At 33.7% G+C, this 20,067-nt stretch overlaps 2 protein-coding genes across 2 annotated transcripts; both read right to left on the bottom strand.

Annotated features, from left to right (window-relative positions):
• Positions 1–586: 586 nt before the first annotated feature.
• On the bottom strand, positions 587–2,178 carry LOC126972128 (pupal cuticle protein 27-like; the record flags this gene model as incomplete). The annotated part of the gene is made up of 3 exons (XM_050818722.1): positions 587–698; positions 1,092–1,340; positions 2,007–2,178. Coding segments are annotated over 3 exons (522 nt in total), but the record flags the coding sequence as incomplete, so codon positions are not given.
• A 13,186-nt stretch (positions 2,179–15,364) lies between these two features.
• LOC126972111 (filaggrin-2-like) lies at positions 15,365–17,426 on the bottom strand. The gene is made up of 3 exons (XM_050818699.1): positions 17,311–17,426; positions 16,903–17,242; positions 15,365–15,844 (listed from the first exon to the last, which is right to left on the bottom strand). Exons 1-3 carry the CDS (start codon positions 17,317–17,319, stop codon positions 15,447–15,449), a joined length of 747 nt encoding a protein of 248 aa, XP_050674656.1. The 5' UTR covers positions 17,320–17,426; the 3' UTR covers positions 15,365–15,446.
• Between the last annotated feature and the right edge of the window lie 2,641 nt (positions 17,427–20,067).

Raw genomic sequence — 20,067 nt, 5'->3', positions numbered from 1 at the left:
GATTTATCTTAATATATAGAAATCCAGGGTCCTGATGTTTGTTTCTAGAAAACATCTAAACTAATAAACGGATTTTAATGGGGATTACTTCATAGAGTCCAGTTTAGTCCAAATTGAAAGATATGATAGTTTATATCTCTATTTGTGACCCATAATTATTTTTATTTCCAACATGTGTTTTGTATGGATATATTTTCTATGAGTGAATTGATTGACGCACGGATTGAGTGCTGTTCTACTGTGAAAAAATTTCATTATAACAACAGGGAGCATATTTTGCGAATTAATTCTTTATGTTATGAAATATTATTGACAAATTCATAAAAACCAGTATTTTATTTATATTTAGTGCAAAGTCTGTAGAGTCAGTCATATTAATATAAACTTCTAACAAATTCTAGATTTTGGCAACGATCAATATGATTATTTACTTATTCATAATTTTTCATTAGAAATGGTTGACAACCATCTTTTCGTGCTGAAATAGCAACGTAATTACAAAATGTCAGTTTGTCTTATTTTATATCATTAATAAGAACATCAATAATTGAATTATCAAATTTTTATTTAACCAAATAATACATCTGTAGCTTTTGTTTAGTACGTATAGCCAGAATTTTTATTAAATTTTCCTTGGTGATTAGCAGATGAAGCCTTGTTGGATTGATGTTTGTCGTCGCCTTCAGCTTTATATGTTCCTGTAAGATACAAAACATTTTATACCATAGTCTTTTTTTTATATAAACGAGCGTACGGATCACTTGGTGTGAAGTAATCATGAATGTATTTAAGAAAAATTAAGAATAGTAATAAATTAAGTAAGAAAGACACTGGAATCATGTATCATCAGTTTAATATAATAAAAAATAGTTATTTTGTATTTTATTAATTTCAATGTTAAATAACACGAAGCATATGTTACAAAATTTTGATGAAAGATGCCAGTCAGTGACAAGATGCAACGCACATAAGCATCTAATAGCTGGCGTCATAAAAAGCTATTATTCTTAGGTAGTGCGGCAACTAGTTGGAGCGCAGTGGACAGCAATCTTAAATCTAAGAACTAATGTTATATATAACGATAAACTTACCATCATCAAAGATTCCAGCTGCTTCATCTCTCGCATTCTGCTCTAACGCAAGAAGTATCTCTTGAGGAGTAGGAGGTGGTACAGGCAGGTGAGCACCCTGGGCTTGGAAACCACCTTCTCCAGCTGTAAAGGTCACCGTGTAAGTTCGACCGTCGTCCCCCGTGTAGGAGAAACCTCCACGACTCTGACCATTGCTGCCTTCCTCTTCTGCTTGAAGACCGTTCGATGTTTCATACGCGTAGCGGAAACCTATTAATAATATTTTATTTTACAATTTATTGATATTTTTTTTAATTTATATATTATATTTTATTGCTTTGATCTATTTTTGCTATTAATAGCAGAACACTTATTAAAAGGGAGAGTGTGTAAGTAACAGGTGTTTTTTACTCTCGGTTCCGATATTTTTGATGCATTATGACTCAGATCGTATTATCACCGAAAGTATTCGACCCACGACTTTGTCCACGTAGATTTCGACGTGTTATTTCAAATAACATAACTTAACTGTTATTACTGTGCACCGATTGCTTTAAATAATAATTAAAATTACTGAGAGCTTGCAAAAAAAAACACCAGTGAAATCCAAGTTATATTCGGCTTATCCATAATTGAGGTTTAGCGTACCCAAGTGCATACACAAATAGTCAAAAATTCTAAAACTATTATTTTGCTTCGCTGGTTATTACATAGCTGTATAGGTACAACTCCTATAACTCGTTTTTGATAAAAAGTTTTATAAACAAACAAGTCACGCTTACAATTTTATTGTGTCTAGATGATATTGATTCTTAATTTTTAATTGCTAATCAAATTTATATTATGATGGTAATTCATACAGGAATAAATGAACAGTAGTCTATCCAGCCAGACAAATTAAGTGCGCCAATAATATTTTGATAAAGCAGATCGTACCATCTCCTTTGATTTCTTGGTCTAACTTCAGAACAGCAGCATTCCTTTCAGCTTCTGCTTGTAGTCTACCACTGCTGGTAGAACCATGGTTGCCTGATCCAGGAGGTAGGTATGAGTTTGGTAGTTGGGCTGCCAAAATCATGGTGGTAACGGAGAGTAGTATCACCTGTAATACAATTTAAGATGATTATTAAAAGATAGTAATATGATGGATTACGCTTAAGATTCTAAGATCGACGGTAAATACATCCCTACTAATCCCCAGTAATATTGTTAATGTAAATGTAAGTTTGTTTGTTACGCTATTAAACCAAAGCTACTGAAATAAATAAAAAATACTGAGCTTGGGAAAGGACATAGTCAACATTTTATCCCGGAAAAATCCATGGTTCCCACGGGATTTGTGAAAAACTGTAATTCACGTCGATGAGCTATAACTATACCAAAAGTAGGTTCAATTTGCCATAGCAATCTACCTCGAAGTAAGATTCATATAATATGTTGGGACCTGGAGCGAAAACGAATACTGGAACCAGAATAATACATGAGATAATCTGCAATTCCAAACTTGCTTATTATTTTAAGAAACCCTTTATCTACGCGGACGAAGTCGCGGGCATCAGCTAATATACATATTATAAAAAAAATGTCCTTGATACAAAAGTGGTTGTGGGTAAGTACAAGAAGTCATAGTTTTATTTTATAATAACAACCAAAGAATAATATGTATTTTTTGTCCACCATAAAAAAAAATGTACGCGTGTGTGCGTTTTTTTTATAGTAGTCGTATTGATAAAAGGTTCCGTGGAAACCGCACCTTGTAGGACCGCTCCCAACCAGATGAAAACGGTACACGTTTCACTCATGGATATTTTGACATAATATGTGGGGCGATGGTGGAATTCAGCGGCTGGTGGTTTCATTCAGCGTGGTAGAAGACACGCAATTGAGCAACATCCCTACGCAAAGCCAAGAGCCGTTGAGAGAGTACTGGATTTCTAAGCTCCGTTTACAGCCTCTCATTAGAGATAGAATATAATAGATAAATTAATAAAAAAATCCCAAATTTAAAAATTCTTGACTCAAGGAATGACTCATTAAATTGAAATGAAAAAAAGTTGAATATTGCACTGTTTAGATATTAAATATTTTCAAACTACTTAGTAATTCAAATTTCATTCTGAAAACATTAACGTTTCATTTTTAAAGTGAAATTCTTTATCGACGTATGAGAGAAATTTTATAGCAAATCGTCACGATTTTCGGTTACGCGCCATGTTGTTTTTTATGACTATATTGTGATATATATAAAAAATAATATATTAAGTTGAAAATAATAAAATAAAAAGACTTATTTGTATCCATGTTTATTATAATAAAATAGCTTTAATTTAAAATTGAATTTTTTTTTATGCCTTATCTACCCAATTTCTGTGAAGTTGGAAATAGTAGAAAAATTATATATCATAAAGAAGTTTCACTTCTTACCTGTATGCTCTGGTACATACACATATTTTCTTTTAATTATTCAGTTTTTATTTTTGTTACAATATTAACTTACCAACATATACATGTTTTTGTTTGTGTAATTTAAGAATATCCCAAAGTGTGCCAAGTGGAATTCAAAACTGAACTGTGTCTCATTAGCCAATTATTACACTTTATATATTTACAGAAAAAATATAAAACTGAACAATAATTGAATTATCCTTGAGTTAACCTTGCTGATATAGGTCCACTTTCTGTTAAAGATGAGTTGACAAAAAAGCAATCATTAACCTTGTATTGTTATCGGTAAGATGTGGTCAAGAGAAAGTTAATTATGTTAATAAATAGTAATGATATTTTTTTACACACTTTTTACGCAAATTATCTTGCCCCAAATTAGGCATATATAGCCTGTGTTATGGGTTGCAAGACAACTATTTATTTAATATAATATACTTACTTAAACTTACATAAATACATTTAAATTTCCATGACTCGGTAACAAATATCCATATTCATCATATAAATGCTTGCGCCTACTGGAATTCGAACCCCGAGCTTAGTAGGTAGGATTGCCAACCACTCGGCTTTACACGTCGTCAGATATTATTATATATATTTTAGGGTAATATACATTTATTTTACCAGACTCCTTAGTTCAGAAAGCAGTAGTTTGCAAGCACTATTTGAAGGGCACTATAGGAAATGAAATTCTTGGTTCACTGAGACTTTATATCTTATGTGATAAAGACCACAATTGCATGCCACTCAGAATTTTGGGTTTGAAATGAACAAGGCATATCACTTACGTCATCTCATGAAAGTCTTGCACATCTTCTCACTTCTCATCATAAAAAAATTCAAATTATCATCGCAGTCTAGTCAGAAAGGACTTTGTCGTCTCAGGTGATGAGGATAGACATCATCCCTGAGTTAAACGCCCATACCAGCTTCTGGTATAAAGGAGTGTTCTAGTTTATACCCCCGGCAGGAGAGTTATGATATGAGATGAATCAGTCTTATTCAAATTCAAATATTTTTATTGAAAATAGGATATAATATCACTTATTGAAAGTCAAAAACTACCACCCATTCCAAAAGAATCCCTCAGACTAGAGAAGAACTGGCGCTACAACCTCAGCGGACTTTTTGATTATGGTTACATGGATACAAAGTAATATGGTACAATTAGACTTATTATTTAAGGCCAGTGGGCTGTCGCTACATTCCCAATCTGTGTTATCATTAAGAAAGTCGTTTATGTTATAGTAACCTTTACCACAAAAACGTTTTTTAACAATTCTTTTGAATATCGTAATATGGGGCGTGCATATCATAATATAACAAATAAGGCAGCGCCTACCACGTTATGAATCTGAATAAATATGGCACCAGTGTTAAAGTTTATTTAGTTTATTTGGTTCCGTTATTTTATAACCTCACTTCTATTTAACACCCACTCATACAATTTTTCATTATGCTAGATACTAAATACCTACGGTAAGCAATTTTGTTCATATTCCAAAGCTCAACTACAACACGTTAGATCCACAGTGCCTACCTCACTAGAAAACCAATGCATGCCCCTGATCGTAATACTTTGGTTTCCATTTTGATCCCAGAAAATGTCCAAACGTTTTTTGGGATCTTGTTGTAAAAGCATATATATAGATCGCCCCACTAAAGACTCACTTACTCGACTTAGCCGTGTAGTAGGCGTTATAAGTTTATGTGGTATTAACATTATGGTTATGACAGTTTCTAGCAAATTAAATTTGATTATATTTATTGTGGTTATTATAAAGGATATATTGAAAGCAACAAGTCAAGATGTTAATCTCTGGAAAGCACCCTGATATTACAGAAATCTACGGTGAACGTGGTGGGTTTATGTCCGGGCGTGCCGGCCCAATTCAAATGACCCTTAAGATACCTGCCATAAATATAATGTTTTAATACAACATGTAATCGGTAAGTGTAACCGGCGATTATTCAGTAACTATTACAGATATCAAAAAACTTTAATCAAACATGAAGTTTTTTTTTCAATATTTTGACGTATTAGTATTATTTTGACGTTTAAAGCTTAAAAAATGTTTCTTACCAGAGGTTTCACGTCATTTAGAAGACTGAGCCATGGTAGACTTAACACTACATTATATAAAATCAAAAGTATTCAATCTATTGATCGCAGCGTTGGTAGGCCACCCACAAGATTGACCGACGATCTGGTCAAGATCGCCGGAGTTGGTTGGATGAGGGCAGCGAAGGACCGATTGTAGTGGAGATCTTTGAGGGAGGCCTTTGTCCAGCAGTGGACGTCTTCCGGCTGAAATGATGATGAATCTTTTGATATTATTTCCCCAGTTCCAGTTCTGTTTAATAAATTAGTTTGAAGAATAAGACCTTAATTTCACAATAATTTGTTTTCACTCCAAGCTCCCTAAGGCAACTCCGATCGGCTTTACCAAATTAAGGGTTACATAGCCGAGCATGGCAGCTTATTCTCATTCAATGGTCACAAAATAAAGTGCTCAGCAAGCCTTTTTTTTATGGAATTGGAGGACAAACGAGCGTACGGGTCACCTGGTGTTAAGTAATCATCGCCGCCCACATTCTCTTGCAACACCAGAGGCATCACAAGAGCGTTGCCGGCCTTTAAGGATGGTGTACGCGCTTTTTTTCAAGGTACCCTTGACGTATCGTCCCGGAAACACCGCACAAGGAAACCTAATGAAATTTTCATCTCAATTATATTCAACATGTCTGATAAAGCCTACACTACACCATAGCAAATATTTCCTTACTATATCAGGCTCTATATATTTTGGGAGGCATCGTAAAACATACAATAAGCTTTGTTAGTTCATTCAGGCACATATAAATTTATCAGTACTTCTAGAAAGGGGCTTTATTTTTCCATGAATATTTGCTACATTCGAAGATAATATTGGAGATGGACTAAACAAAATCTATGAAGATATTTTGATTGTTTCTAAATACAGTAAGACAGAGCAGATCTGAGGAAGCTGTAGTGAATTAAGCCAAGTTGAAGTAACCACCAAACCTCTTCCACTATACGTGGATCACACTGAAAATGTTTAGAACTGGCCAGTTAGAAACATTGCTAATGAAAACTTTTTTTTGAATTTCAATTTTAGAACTCTTTGGTAACCTAATATAGTATATTGCATTCATTTGTCATTTGTTTTTGTGAATTGGCGGCAAATATAAAATTCTTGTTACACGTGAAAATGAACGTAACGCGAGAAAATTTTCGGTCAATGATTTATTATGACTTTCTTCGTGGGCTTACTCAACAACAAAGCTATGATAGGCTGAGATTTGCATTTCTTAATGATGCCCCTTCTCGTGCCACTATTTATAATTGGTTTAACGAGTTTAAGCGTGGACGTAGCAATCTCAATTATGATCCGCGTGAGGGACGTCCTTTAGCGACTACTGAAGACAACATCAGTGTTATCGACGCATGATAGAGGAAGATAAGAGAGACCTATCAGCAAATACGAGCAAGCCCAGGCATTGGTATGAGTCAAATTCAAAAATATTACAGAAACATTTAGGCGTCAGGAAGCTTTGTACCAGATGGATTCCCCATACTTTAACCGACAACCAGAAACACCTTCGCATGGACTGGTGTCGCTAAATGTTAGATAAGTCAACGGCGGTGAATCAAATGCTAGGTTTGTCATCTTCACAGGTGATGAAAGCTGGATATATTGCTACGAACCCGAAACCAAAAGACAATCAGCACAGTGGGTGTTTCCTTTCGAGGATCGGCCAACTAAGGTAAAGAAAGGAAGAAGTCAAGGAAAAAAGATGATTGCCTCATTCTTTGGTCGGAAAGGTCATTTCGCGACAGTTGTGCTACAAGATGGAAGGACAGTTACTCCATAAGAGGATCTGCACTCGATCTTCTGATCTCATATTTAAATAATAGGATTCAGAGGGTCGAGGTGAATGGCAGGAGATCTCCTGGGTCTATTCTTGGACCCTTCCTCTTCCTAATTTATATAAATGATCTACCTAACCTTGTAGAAAAAAAAGACAAGGTGGTATTGTTTGCGGATGACACTTCACTTATATTCAAAGTGAAACGAAGCCAAGTTTTATATGACGAAGTAAACAATGCTCTATCGTGTACTGGTTTAGCGCCAATTACTTATTGTTAAATAATCATAAAACCAAATATATTAAATTCACCGCGCCAAATGTCAAAAATGTAGATGCGAATATTTTATTAAATAGAGAGGTGGTAAAACCAGTGGAATCTGCTATATTTCTTGGCATTACTCTTGATTCCATATTGAAGGATTGGCGAATAGGCTTAGTTCTGCAGCATATGCGGTTAAGAAAATCAGACGGTTAACTGACATAGATACGGCGAGATTAGTATACTTTAGTTATTTTCATAGTATTATGTCCTATGGTATATTGTTATGGGGCAGTGCGGCCGATATTAATACTATCTTTGTGCTGCAGAAGAGGGCTATTCGCGCGATTTATAACCTAGGTCCTAAAGAATCATTAAGAGAAAAATTTAAAGAAATAAACATTTTGACTGTTGCTTCTCAATAAATTTATGATAATGTTTTGTATGTTCATAAGCACATTGAGGAATTTTCTAGAAACTGTGACATTCATAATGTTAGCACGAGGAACAAACATAAACTTGTTATGCCTACTACTCGGTTGGGTCGAGTTAGTAAGTCTTTTGTTGGGCGATGTATATGCTTCTACAATATGATCCCAGAAAATGTACAAAACAAATGTGTTACGAAATTTAAAAGAATTGTTAAAAAACGTTTGTGTGGGAAAGATTATTATAGCATAAACGATTTTCTTAATGACACCACGGACTGGGATTAAAGCGAACACCCTCAGGCTCTTTAATTATTAATGTTTATTGTACGATATTACATTGTAATCCATATTTTATATAAAGAAAAAGCCCGCTGAGTTTCTTGCGCCCATTCTTCTCAGGTCTGAGGCAGTCTCTTTTGAATGGGTGGTAGATTTTGACGTTCAATAAGTGACTATAAATCCTATTTTGAATAAAAATATTTGAATTTCAATTTGAACTGGTATGTCAATCGCTGTTTGCCTGTGGTCTGATGAAAAAATTCTACAGCAGCACCCCCAAATCAGGATCCTCCTTCAGCACGACAATGCTTCAGAGCACTCCGCAAAAGGGACTGTTGAATATTTGACTCATCCGCCATACAGTCCTGACCTGGCGCCCTGCGACTTTTATTTATTCCCAAGAACTAAAGATAAAATTCGAGATATTCGCTTTACGAGCCCTGAAAATGCGGTGAAAGCGTACGAAAATGCCATAGATAAGGAATAATGGGCCCACTGCTTTTCTCAGTGGTTCCATCGAATGCGACGATTTGTAGAGAGGATCGGAGATTACTTCGAAAAACAATAAAAGTATTGCCAACTTTGTAAATTAAGCATTTTTTCATTTTCTAAACATTTTCAGTGTTACCTAGGTACAAAGTAAATTCTGACGATGAAATATATTATGATTATATTTATTAATACATATACTTAATCTAACTGACACTTTTTTATATTTTATCACTAAGCAATAGTTACCAATAGCTTTAAATAAAAACAAAATAATAATAAATTAGAATCAAATCACAACTCATTGTTAGCAGTAGAGTAAAAATAATAAAAAAAAAACAACAAATAGCTTCAGTATTGAGATAAACTGTTCAAATAAATTGCACAATAAATTAATTTTATTGTTCGAATAATTTCTTTTTTCTGGTTGTATTGTAATGTTTTGTTTGTGAAAGATTGAAATCAGTTCTTATTTTATTGAAAGGTTAAAAAATACTAATAATAATATATCTTTATTTATCGCCGATAACCAAATTACATACAATGAAATCTCAAAAACAAGGGACACAAAAGTTTTGGTTGTGGATCGCTGGTGCCTGTGGTAGGTAATAATATACCTGTGTTGCTGATCACCAGGATTCCACTCTTACACAGAGAATAAAAAGCTCTTAAACGCTTTGGTTAATATAACTATGTAGGTACTTTTAATATTTCATAAACTAGCTGACCCCACAGCGATGTTCTGTAGATAAAAAAAAAATATACTCTTTTATAGGAATTTGCCAATAATATTTCAAAACTTCAAGAACTATTTTGTAACGTATGCTCCTTGTTGTTATAATGAAATTGTTTCACAGCAGAACTGTCAAATCGCGCGTCAATAAATTCTCACATAGAAAATATGTCCATACTAAAGAAATATTGTAAATAAAAATAATTATGGGTCCCAAATTGAAATAAAAACTATCCTATCTCTCAAGTTGGACTAAACTGTACTCCATGAAGTAATCCCCATTAAAATCCGTTCATTAGTTTAGGAGTCTATCGCAGACAAACAACGTGTCACGTAATTTATATATATTAAGATAATAAAGGTAAATTTATGTGTGTATGCGTGAGAGGAAGAGAGGGTGTGTGTGCAAGTATACGTGTGAGAGGATTTTCTCGGATCATAGGTGATCCATTCAAGACTTCCAAAAGTGTGTGATAGTTGTCTTGAAAATGATTTATATGCAGTTGTTCTCAACTTCAAGTAACACGTTGGATTAATTCAATTTTTTGAAGTGAAAACTTCTTTGGCGGCTTTGATTGATGATTGGGATTCGTGGGATTGGGAGTTCTCGGGATTGTTAAACTCACATCAGAACACGTGACCTGGTCGAAAATTCGTAAGACAGTCATTGAAATTATGGACGAAAATTGATTTACCTGAGAGAAAAACTTTTAAATGTAAAATAATTGTAATAGTTCCGCAGCTTTAAATTTTTTATGTAATATAATTATCATATTTGTGTACGATAGCGCAATAAAATATTATTGTATTTAACTACATGCTAGTACATTATTATGTTCATTATATGTTCATTATATGTTCAAGTTTTCACTTGACCGGTACTCCAGTGCAACCTGTTATTTAATAAATATGTTTTCATATTATAGAAATCTATTACACTAAACGTAGATCAAAAATATTATCTTAATCCATTAAAATAATTTGTAGATCATTGACTGGATGCCCAAAGCAATTATGTATAGGGATACGATCACATTAATTTTGGCTATTTTATGTGGCGTATCTAACATTAATGGGAATAGGTAATTGATTTCCGCGTGTGAAATGATGGCAGGCGTTAATTATAAAGAATACAGTACATTAAGTTCAGATATTTTGGACGAATGACAAGGCCATCGATAAATTATTCTCTCATATCAATACTTTTAGTATTGAATATTTTATAAGAATTTTTAACCGACTTCAAAAAAGGAGGTTCTCAATTCAGCTTTTTTTATGTTTGTTACCTAAAAACTTTCGACTGGGTGCACCGATTTTGATAATTCTTTTTTTATTTGAAATCTGGTGCTTCCCGTGTGGTTCCATTGTATTTGATCCAAATCTGACAGTGGTATCCAAGAGAAAATCATAAAATTAAAATAATAAAATCTTAAATTTGCTATACATACGTATAGCAAAGTCGACGATAAATTTACGACTCAATATCGCGCTAATCGATTCCGATGATTCTTTTTTTATTGGAAAGGATATACTTCAAAGATAATTTGGTGAGAGTTTGGTTAGGTTCTGATTACGGAATCCATGACAAAGTAACGGAACTCTTCAATTCTTAGGAGCAAATTAACGATACTCGACCGAATCTTTTTATGCTACCCAGATATTTAAGTGATCTACCATAACATAGTTATTGTCATGTAATTGTCTTAGTTGAATATGATGATCAATGGGACTCCTTAACGACGAAGGGTGCGATCTGTGGCAGAATTTCTAACTGGCTGTAATCAAATTGCAAAGCACTTACGTTCATTGGTGCATTGAAAAATTTAGTATATCTACACATATTTAGACAAAAAAAGTTAATTTGTGTACTTCAAATTGTGTAACTAGAAGTACATTAATTCATTAGATTGTATAAAAATACCCAATTATTTTTTACCATTTAGTGCATATTATATCTATTGTGTTGGAATAGTGTATTTAAAGTCGGTTGTTTTTTGTTAAAAAAAATTTAAAGTCAAAATATTTTCTGCAAATAAATTAATATCTTTATAATTTATAATTATATTAATGAAATTTTTTAATCATAACTTGAGTTTTCTCTCTGAAAACTAGTTTTTCTAATACGTCACGTGGATTTTAATTTGTATTTGTCAATTTTCTATTTTAGCTATTATTTGGGGTCGGTATACCATTTTTTGGTTTCGTGTAAATGACGACAACCCATTTATGAAATAGGTGCATCTCTTTATAACTGTGTAATATGAAAATTATTAACGTTGTCATATTGAAGACATGGGTATAGGAAGTTGTAATTTATTAGCAGTAGTAGATACAGAGTAGCATATTTTGCTAATGCAAAACGACAGTATTTACTAAGTCAACAGTAACAAAAAAGCAACTACAACAGGAAAATCAATTTTACTAACTTAACAAGGAATAAAATCATTTCATTTGGCTCAAAACCAGAAGAAAACGCACTTGAGGACATATTTTTTAGTATTGCGTCATGAAGTAGTCCGAAGGTATTTTAAATTGTAATTGGTCACGAAATCGATATAAAGTTCTTGTGTTTATTATTTTTGATTTTATTAATGAAATTTATTAAAGTTTGTATCAATACTCTTCCAATAGTTATATTCTAAAAAGTATAGTCAGTGAGCTACATTTCACAACAGTGTGATGTACAATACTTTTTCTATTGTATTTGTAAAGTTAGTAAAATATTTTCTATATTTTGTTTGTTTTTGTAAAATGTAGGACACAGTGTTTTTATTTGTAGTGCCATATTTCAAAAATGATGGATACTTACATAAATTAATACCCTGTGGTATGTGGTATGTGGTATGTAGTATATGTAGTAGGGATGGATACTAACCTATTAATATACTATATAATATAGTACAGTTAAATAGAGTGGGCTGATTAAAATGCGTACCTACTCAGCACGTTACATGGGTTAATAGTATCAGTTATTTGTTGTGTATTGATATCAATGATTCTCTGAACAACAAAAATCTCAATTGAGGACTATAATACATAGGACATAGGTACCTTCAAAAACAGCTTGTACACCTTTCTTAAAGGCCGGCAACGCTCCTGTGATTCCTCTGGTGTTGCAGGATGTTTTTTGTTTGTCATCCTTTTCCATAAAATGATATAACGAACAAAATGACATAGTGTTGCTCAGAGCTCCTAAGAAACTTCACAAGTGTTCGGAATATTGCGACGTGGTCATCATCCTGTGACATCCCAAAGTGTATCGAAGCCTTTGTAAGCCTCTTTACAAGCAAATGCTTTTAAAAAATGTACTATGAACATTCCAGAAAGACCCTGCAACACCTGGTTCCACGCCACAAACTACCCAAGCTTGGCTGGAAGTAACTATTCTGGACTTTATAATAGCTGAAGTTTTGTACTAGCCCTCGTGAAGGTCAAGTCTGAACATCTTGGACTAATTACAGACAATTGTAGAAAATGTCGAAACGAGTCACTTAAGAAATTATTGGAACTAGCAGTAGCTAAATTTCCCATGCAAATATTGTGCCTAAAATCATAGATTCATGACCAAAGATAAAAAACAAAATTACTTTTTTCATGTAGTTCAAGGAAATGACTCTTATGAATGTTTTTTTCTTTTCCGCCACTTCGTAAAGGGCTCAACCCTTTAAGCAAAAGAAGTGGCAAGAAACTCTTTGCGCTCTTATAAATAAAAATGTACAGCTTCATCGTTTTGCAAATCATTTCAACTACAATAAATGTAGAGTGACGCTACAAAAACACTCAAACGTTAAAAAAAACTTAAAAATTATGCTTTACACAAGTAAGTCAAAAAAGTAAATGTAAATTAATCCGTAAAAACTAGAGTTATTGAGTGAAGTATATGCATCAATCTAATGTACTCAATAACTCGATTATAAAAAAATTTATAACTTTAACATGAAACAGAGTTTAAGTTAAGGATCACCCTGCCACCACAAGTAGCGCTGAACAAGCACGCTAGCCATCCCACCCTTGACCATATTTTAGGGAAGGGAACGACCGATACTACTTCGCCGACACAAGCAGTGAAATTTAAGGGAGCATGACGAAGCCTGTGACAAGAACTCAACCAAATAACAAAAAATAATGTTAATACGTAGATCACACTAAAAGTTTTCCGTAACTTAAAAAAACAACATGTTATAACAAAAATAGTATGTTTATTGCTTTTCAAAATACTCTCTATTACATTTTACACAATTTTTCATGCGATCGAACCATTTTTTACAACAGGAAGGCCACATATCTGAAAGCATGTGTTCTACGTGCTGATTTAACGCTATGACTGCCTCTTCGGAATTGGTAGAAGTGAAACCTCTCATCAAATCTTTGATTTTGGGGAAAATACAGAAATCACAGAGTGCTAGGTCGGGGCTATGTGCACGATGGGTGACGAGTTGTACGTTTTCGGTTGTCATGATGTAGGCGAACGCGGCTTTTTGTTCGTTTTTCGCGAACTTTTTTACACCCTGCGTAAACAAATGGCATTACTCACCACTCGGCATTAACACTCTTTTGATCTTCAAGTGGAATTGTGTAGTGCTGAGATCAAAAATGCAATCATTTTTTTACCAGTATTTCTTGCCTGCCTCACTTTTGTTGTCGGTCCATTCATACCAATCCAAGTAAGAAAACATTCATTTTACGTTGTTCCTTTCTTTTAAAACTTTACTATGTTACTTAAGAAGAGTTATTAGTTTTTGGCCATTCTTTCGATTGGCATCATAAAAGTAGGGGTGTTTTTTTTACATTTAAGTCGGTTCGATTACCAGACGAGGCAAGTAATTATTAGAAAATCTTTGAATGCAGAATTACTAAATTTTAAAAATAACATTAAGTCTTCTTTCAGTAAAATAGCCTATCTTCGATATTTAAGGTACTTTCCCTTCATGTCCCATAACTTTAGGACAGCCTGTATATACTAGCTGACCCGACAGACGTTATTCTGTATATAATAAATAAAATAATGTTTTTATATGAATTTGTCAATAATATACCATAACATCAAAAATTACTTCGTAAAATATGCACCCTGCTGTAGTAATGAAATTGTTTCACAGCAGAACTGTCAAACTGTGCGTCAATAAATTCTCTCATAGAAATTATGTATGGACACATCAAAGGAAAAACAAATTTGTTGTTTTTATTTAATTTTGCAGCATTTTTCACCATTTATTCAACTTTTAATTTGCCAAATTTGCCAAATCGGTCCAGCCGTTCTCGAGTTTTAGCGAGACTAACGAACAGCATTTCATTTTATATATTTAGATAGATTACTAAAAAAAAGAATTGTAACAGAATCTTTGGCCAGGCAGGTATATTCGACATTCATAATGCCGCAGAAAAGGTCAGTTTCACTACCAGTTACAGCAGAAAAAATAAAAATTTGGAAATTTATTCTAAGCACTCCAATAAGTATTTTTGATAAAAAGTTCTTTATTTTACAGCGAGTCTATCTTCTGCACACTATAATATGGTAGGCCGTCGATAGTCTCGGGCATTGTGTTGTGCTACGACTTATGAAATGTATTTATTTGAATGTGTTGACACAATTAATGTACAAAGTACTATCTACGCGACTCAAAAGGGCTACTAGAAACCTAAGCGCTAGCAGCTATTTCGGTCAACGGAGCCTAGCTATCCAACACGGTACACTTTCCCGTAATGATAGTTTCAAATTAATGTAATCATATGTAGTATTATTAAATATAGTTGAAACAACAAATTATATAAACTCTTTATTACAGAATTTGAACACAATGAACATAAATTTACTAATAAAAAATCTGGCAATAATATCGTAATAATTAGTAATGGTAGCCAGTTTGTTCGTCAAAAGGTTGCTGGGGGAGTTCTTGGATATTGGACGACTTAGGAGCAAGGTACTGGCGACTAGCTCCAAACTGGGACTGGCCTTGAGAACCAAAGCTACCCTGAGATGAAGGGAAACCACTCGATCCAAAGCCATTGCTTCCAGAGTTATAAGCAGATCCATGAGAACCGAAAGCGCCGTTTGATGATGCAAATCCGTTTGGTGCTGATCCGAAACCGTTTGAACCATGAGAAGAAGAAGCAAAACCGTTAGATCCAAATCCAGAAGATGAAGCAGCTCCGAAGTTTGGGAGTCCGTATTGAGAGCTGGGTCCTTGGGATCCAAACTGGTTTGAGGAGAGCTGATGACTGCGTCCACAAGTTGAACATGCCGCTGTAAGAAATTGAAAAATATTAACTAATATCATAAAATATTAAGGCAAACATATATTTTCTTAAATAAGACTTTGTTGGTCAAATAATTGAAATAGATTTCTAATAATTATTGTGCTCTCTTCTTTTATACACCAAAACAGGATTTGAAGTGTGGAAGGTTTTTTGGTTTTTGTTATTTGTCAACGGATGGGTTTGACATTCACTTGAAGGTGGGTTATTATCCCCGGCCATTACAGGTATACCAACCACTAGAATAGTTAAAATATTTAATTGTTAAGTATCTGTAGTTAAAAGTCTAAACATCCCTTTTAGTTTATAATCTTTAGATAAAAAATAGGTAAGTAAAATTTAGGCGAGATTGGCGATGGCTTATCCATGCTTCATGCTCGTGAACGGGCGCTAAGATGATTCTGTCATCGATAACCCTGCTTCTGTTTTTATATTTTAATCTTTAATTTCTATTAATCCTTCAAATGTTTTTTAATGTTCGCATCACATTTTTTATTTATTTAAAGTTTGTAAATTGATGCATCCACTATAGCTACTCCATAACTCTTGAGGCTTTTTTTGAGATTTACTTTTGAGTATTTTGTTGGATCACTTTGTATAGATTGTAAGTAAAATGGTTTATTGAACGATGAAGCTATAAATTTTGTATTAAAAGAGTGGAAATGAATTTCTGTAGCCACTTTTTCTCATTATGAGTTCAACTTTTCGTTGTGGTAATATATACAACTTTTACATTCGTATCATTACTTGACCTATATTAATGAATAACTATTGAGTTAGGAGTCTAGATTACAATGTTTAGATGTCAACTTAAAAGCTTCTGTAAAAAGATGAAAATACAACTTACTTTTTATCTTAAATTTGATTTACTATGTTAGTATTAACGTTATGTTACGTTACGTTATTTCAAGTTTGTCATGGAAACTGTTATGGATGTTTCTTATGGAAAATGTTTATTAGTAAATGTCCTACTTTTTGTGATTTGAATTTGCTACAAAAAACATATCGAATATATTATTATATAGGAATAATTATTATTTAACTTACGTTTGATTGTAAGTCCATTTGAGTTACCGAAGGAAGATCCAGTGTTAGAAGCAAAATCTGGAGGAAGGTACTGTTTTAAGGCAGTAGCGCTGAGTCCCTGGCCACCGAAACCATTAGACCCTTGCTGACCAAAGCCGTTGGATGAATGTCCATTTTGTCCAAAGTTCTGGGAGCCTCGGCCGCTTGTACCAAAGTTTCCGCTTGATCCGAAGCCATGGGAGCCACCGTTTGATGGGAACCCTTGAGAAATAGAGTTGGAGCTGTCTGGTGGAAGATATGAGCGCTCCAAATGTTCCAAACGCCCAGCCACAGCGACCGACACAAGAGCAGCAATCACAAACTGCTGACAATAAGTAAATGTTACAGAAATCCTCAAATCAAATTTAATTAAAATATTTAAAACATTACCAATTTCATTTTGGGTCGTGGGAGGTTGTACCAATTCTGAAGCTGACTCGAAACTGTGATACTTCGGAACGAATTGACCTATTATATACAAAATGACCTGCGCCTAATCCTGATAAATCTTACGCGTGTTCTGACGTAATGCCTTTATTGCTTAAAATAATAAAAGAGCTTCTTTAAGAGATCATACATGACCAGGTAATTAGTTACTATAGTATTTTTTTTTGGCACGACCTCGTCACTCAAAGTTTTCAAGGGTACAACAAAGTATATTAATTTCATCGCATTTCGTCATCAATTAATAATGAAAGCTCATATTGTTTAAGGTTCAACTTGGATCGTGATTTTAATTTTATATTCGTGTGTAGGAGTCCATTAGTAATTTTTTTAATTAACTCGTGCGATTTTGCAATTCTTTTTTTGTAAGGTGTGTGATGGAATAATGTAAGTGTTGAATTTCTATTGAGAGCGAGCTTGTATCAAATGCAGATCACGTTTGTAAAACTATTTTGGCAGATGTTTTTTGTGAAGAAACAAAATATATTGTATGAGCCGTTTTAACGAAGATATGTTAAGCGTCTTCAATACGTTACTTAATTAAGTAGATTAGGTTTCAATAAATTTTGTTAATTTAAAAAGGTTTGATTTATTTTAAATTTAACTGAATGTAAAGTATCGATAGAGGAACAAAAATATATTCAAATTCAAATATTTTTATTCAAATTATAAGTGATATCACTAATTGAATGTCAAAAACTACCACCCATTCCAAAAAGAATGCCTCAGACCTGAGAAGAACGAGCGCAACAAACTCAGCAGGCCACTTTTTCACAAAAAATATGGTTACAAGATAATATCGTACAATTAAACTTAGTATTTAATATCCTGAAGGCGGTCGCTAAATTCCCAATCTCTGTGGTATCATTAAGAAAGTAATTTATGTTATATTAACCTTATTAACCACACAGAGGTTTTTAAACAATTGTTTTGAATATCGTGATACCAATCGGTGATTTTTGAATATTGTCAATAATTTGAATTTGCATAATAATTATTATTATTATAGTTCATATTATAAATAACACCAACATTACAATAATATGTTGTAAGACATTGCCCTTTTAATTGGTATAAGTTGAGGAGTTCAGTGAAGCATACAGTTTGATCGATAGTTATGTGAACACAGAGGATGTTCTAGTTAACGTAAGATCATTTGTATTGTTTGAGGCCTTTAATGATTTTAGAAAACGATTTATACGTCATGTCCTTAGTAAAATTTATTTACTTAATTAGCTTAAACTGTGTGTAGTGTATGTAATAGAAACGTTAAATTTTTTACCACTTTCAAAGCATTTGTATGAATTGAAATGTTTACCCTCGTAATCAAGGACCGATGTTAATATTTTGTACACCACTGTACTATCGATAACGCGTCATTTAGGTGCGGCTTTTCAACATCACTTTACAAGGGTGAAAGTATCTGTTAATTGAACAGATTAATATAGTTTGGTACCTTTTTGCTTAACTATTGTCATTTTTCTAAATCCATCATTAAACATACTGTGTACTATTTCATTAGGCGCGGTGAGCAGATTGTTTTATAGGTTTTTAATGAAACTGAGTTGGCTAAGATAAGCTCGTTCAATTATTGTCAGCTTGGGTCAACTAAGGGGGAATGATTAGTTAGAGTAATTATTATACATATTTATTTTAAATATTATAACTTTTAATATATGAAACCAAAAATATTTGTATTTCGTTTTATTTACCTCCCCCTTGATGTAGTTTCTAATAAGCCAGACCAGTGGGAAGCTCCTTTGCACAGGATGCCGGCTAGATTATGGGTACAACAACGGCGCCTATTTCTGCCGTGAAGCAGTAATGTGTAAACATTACTGTGTTTGTCTGAAGGAAGCCGAAGCTAGTGAAATTACTGGGCAAATAAGACTTCGATGTAAGGCCCCAGGTGACGAACGCAATTGTAGTGCCGCTCAGAATTTTTGGGTTTTTCAAGAATCCTGAGCATCCTGAGAATCCTGCATTGTAATGGGCAGGGCGTATCAATTACCATTAGCTGGACGTGCAGCTCGTATCGCCCCTTATTTTCATAGAAAAAAAGCAAGCACACTCCGCGCCGTTTATTCAATCTTAATGTCTTTACACGTAGAATCCATTGAAGTAAATTCTTCACTTCCGGTTCGAACACATACACTGCTGGATTTTTTAATTAAATGTGGATGTGTGGCGGTCCTCGACGGTGCAGTTTTCAAGGAACTTTCTTCCATGTACCACCAATCAGATTCCTAGTGCGGTGTTTCACATAACTGACATGAATGACATGGGTACCTTCAAATAAAGCGCGTACACTTTCAAAGGGCCGGCAACGCTCTTATGATTCCTCTGGTGATACAAGATAATGTGGGCAGCGGTGATCACTTATGAGCAGGTGACCCGTACGCTCGTTTGTCCTCTCTTCCATAAAATAAAGTGTGTGTGTACTTATGTATGCACGCTAGAAGTTATACTTCATTGGTAGGCCAAAACGAAGCAAAAACCATTAAAATTATTTATTCATCGTACTATTCTACGTTTATAGAAAGAACAATTTAGTAAAAATCTTGCAAAAATAGCATTGACAATTAATTATTGAACAATGAATACGGCTGTATGGGCTGGAACCCTTTGCCTGTCCTAATAATTGACGAAGAAACCAAAAAAAAAATGAATGACGCAAACGTCAGAAAATTTTGGGAACCAACT

This window comes from Leptidea sinapis, chromosome 25 (genome assembly GCF_905404315.1).
Source record: "Leptidea sinapis chromosome 25, ilLepSina1.1, whole genome shotgun sequence".
In the NCBI taxonomy this organism is placed as follows: domain Eukaryota; kingdom Metazoa; phylum Arthropoda; class Insecta; order Lepidoptera; family Pieridae; genus Leptidea; species Leptidea sinapis.
This window is presented reverse-complemented; position numbering and strand designations above follow the sequence as displayed.

What these genes read in the sequence shown, in the direction of transcription:
- LOC126972111 (XM_050818699.1), bottom strand. An exon ending in AAATGGACTTACAATCAAAC is followed by an intron (nt 15,845 to 16,902) that starts GTAAGTTAAATA and finishes AATTTCTTACAG; the next exon opens with CGGCATGTTCAACTTGTGGA.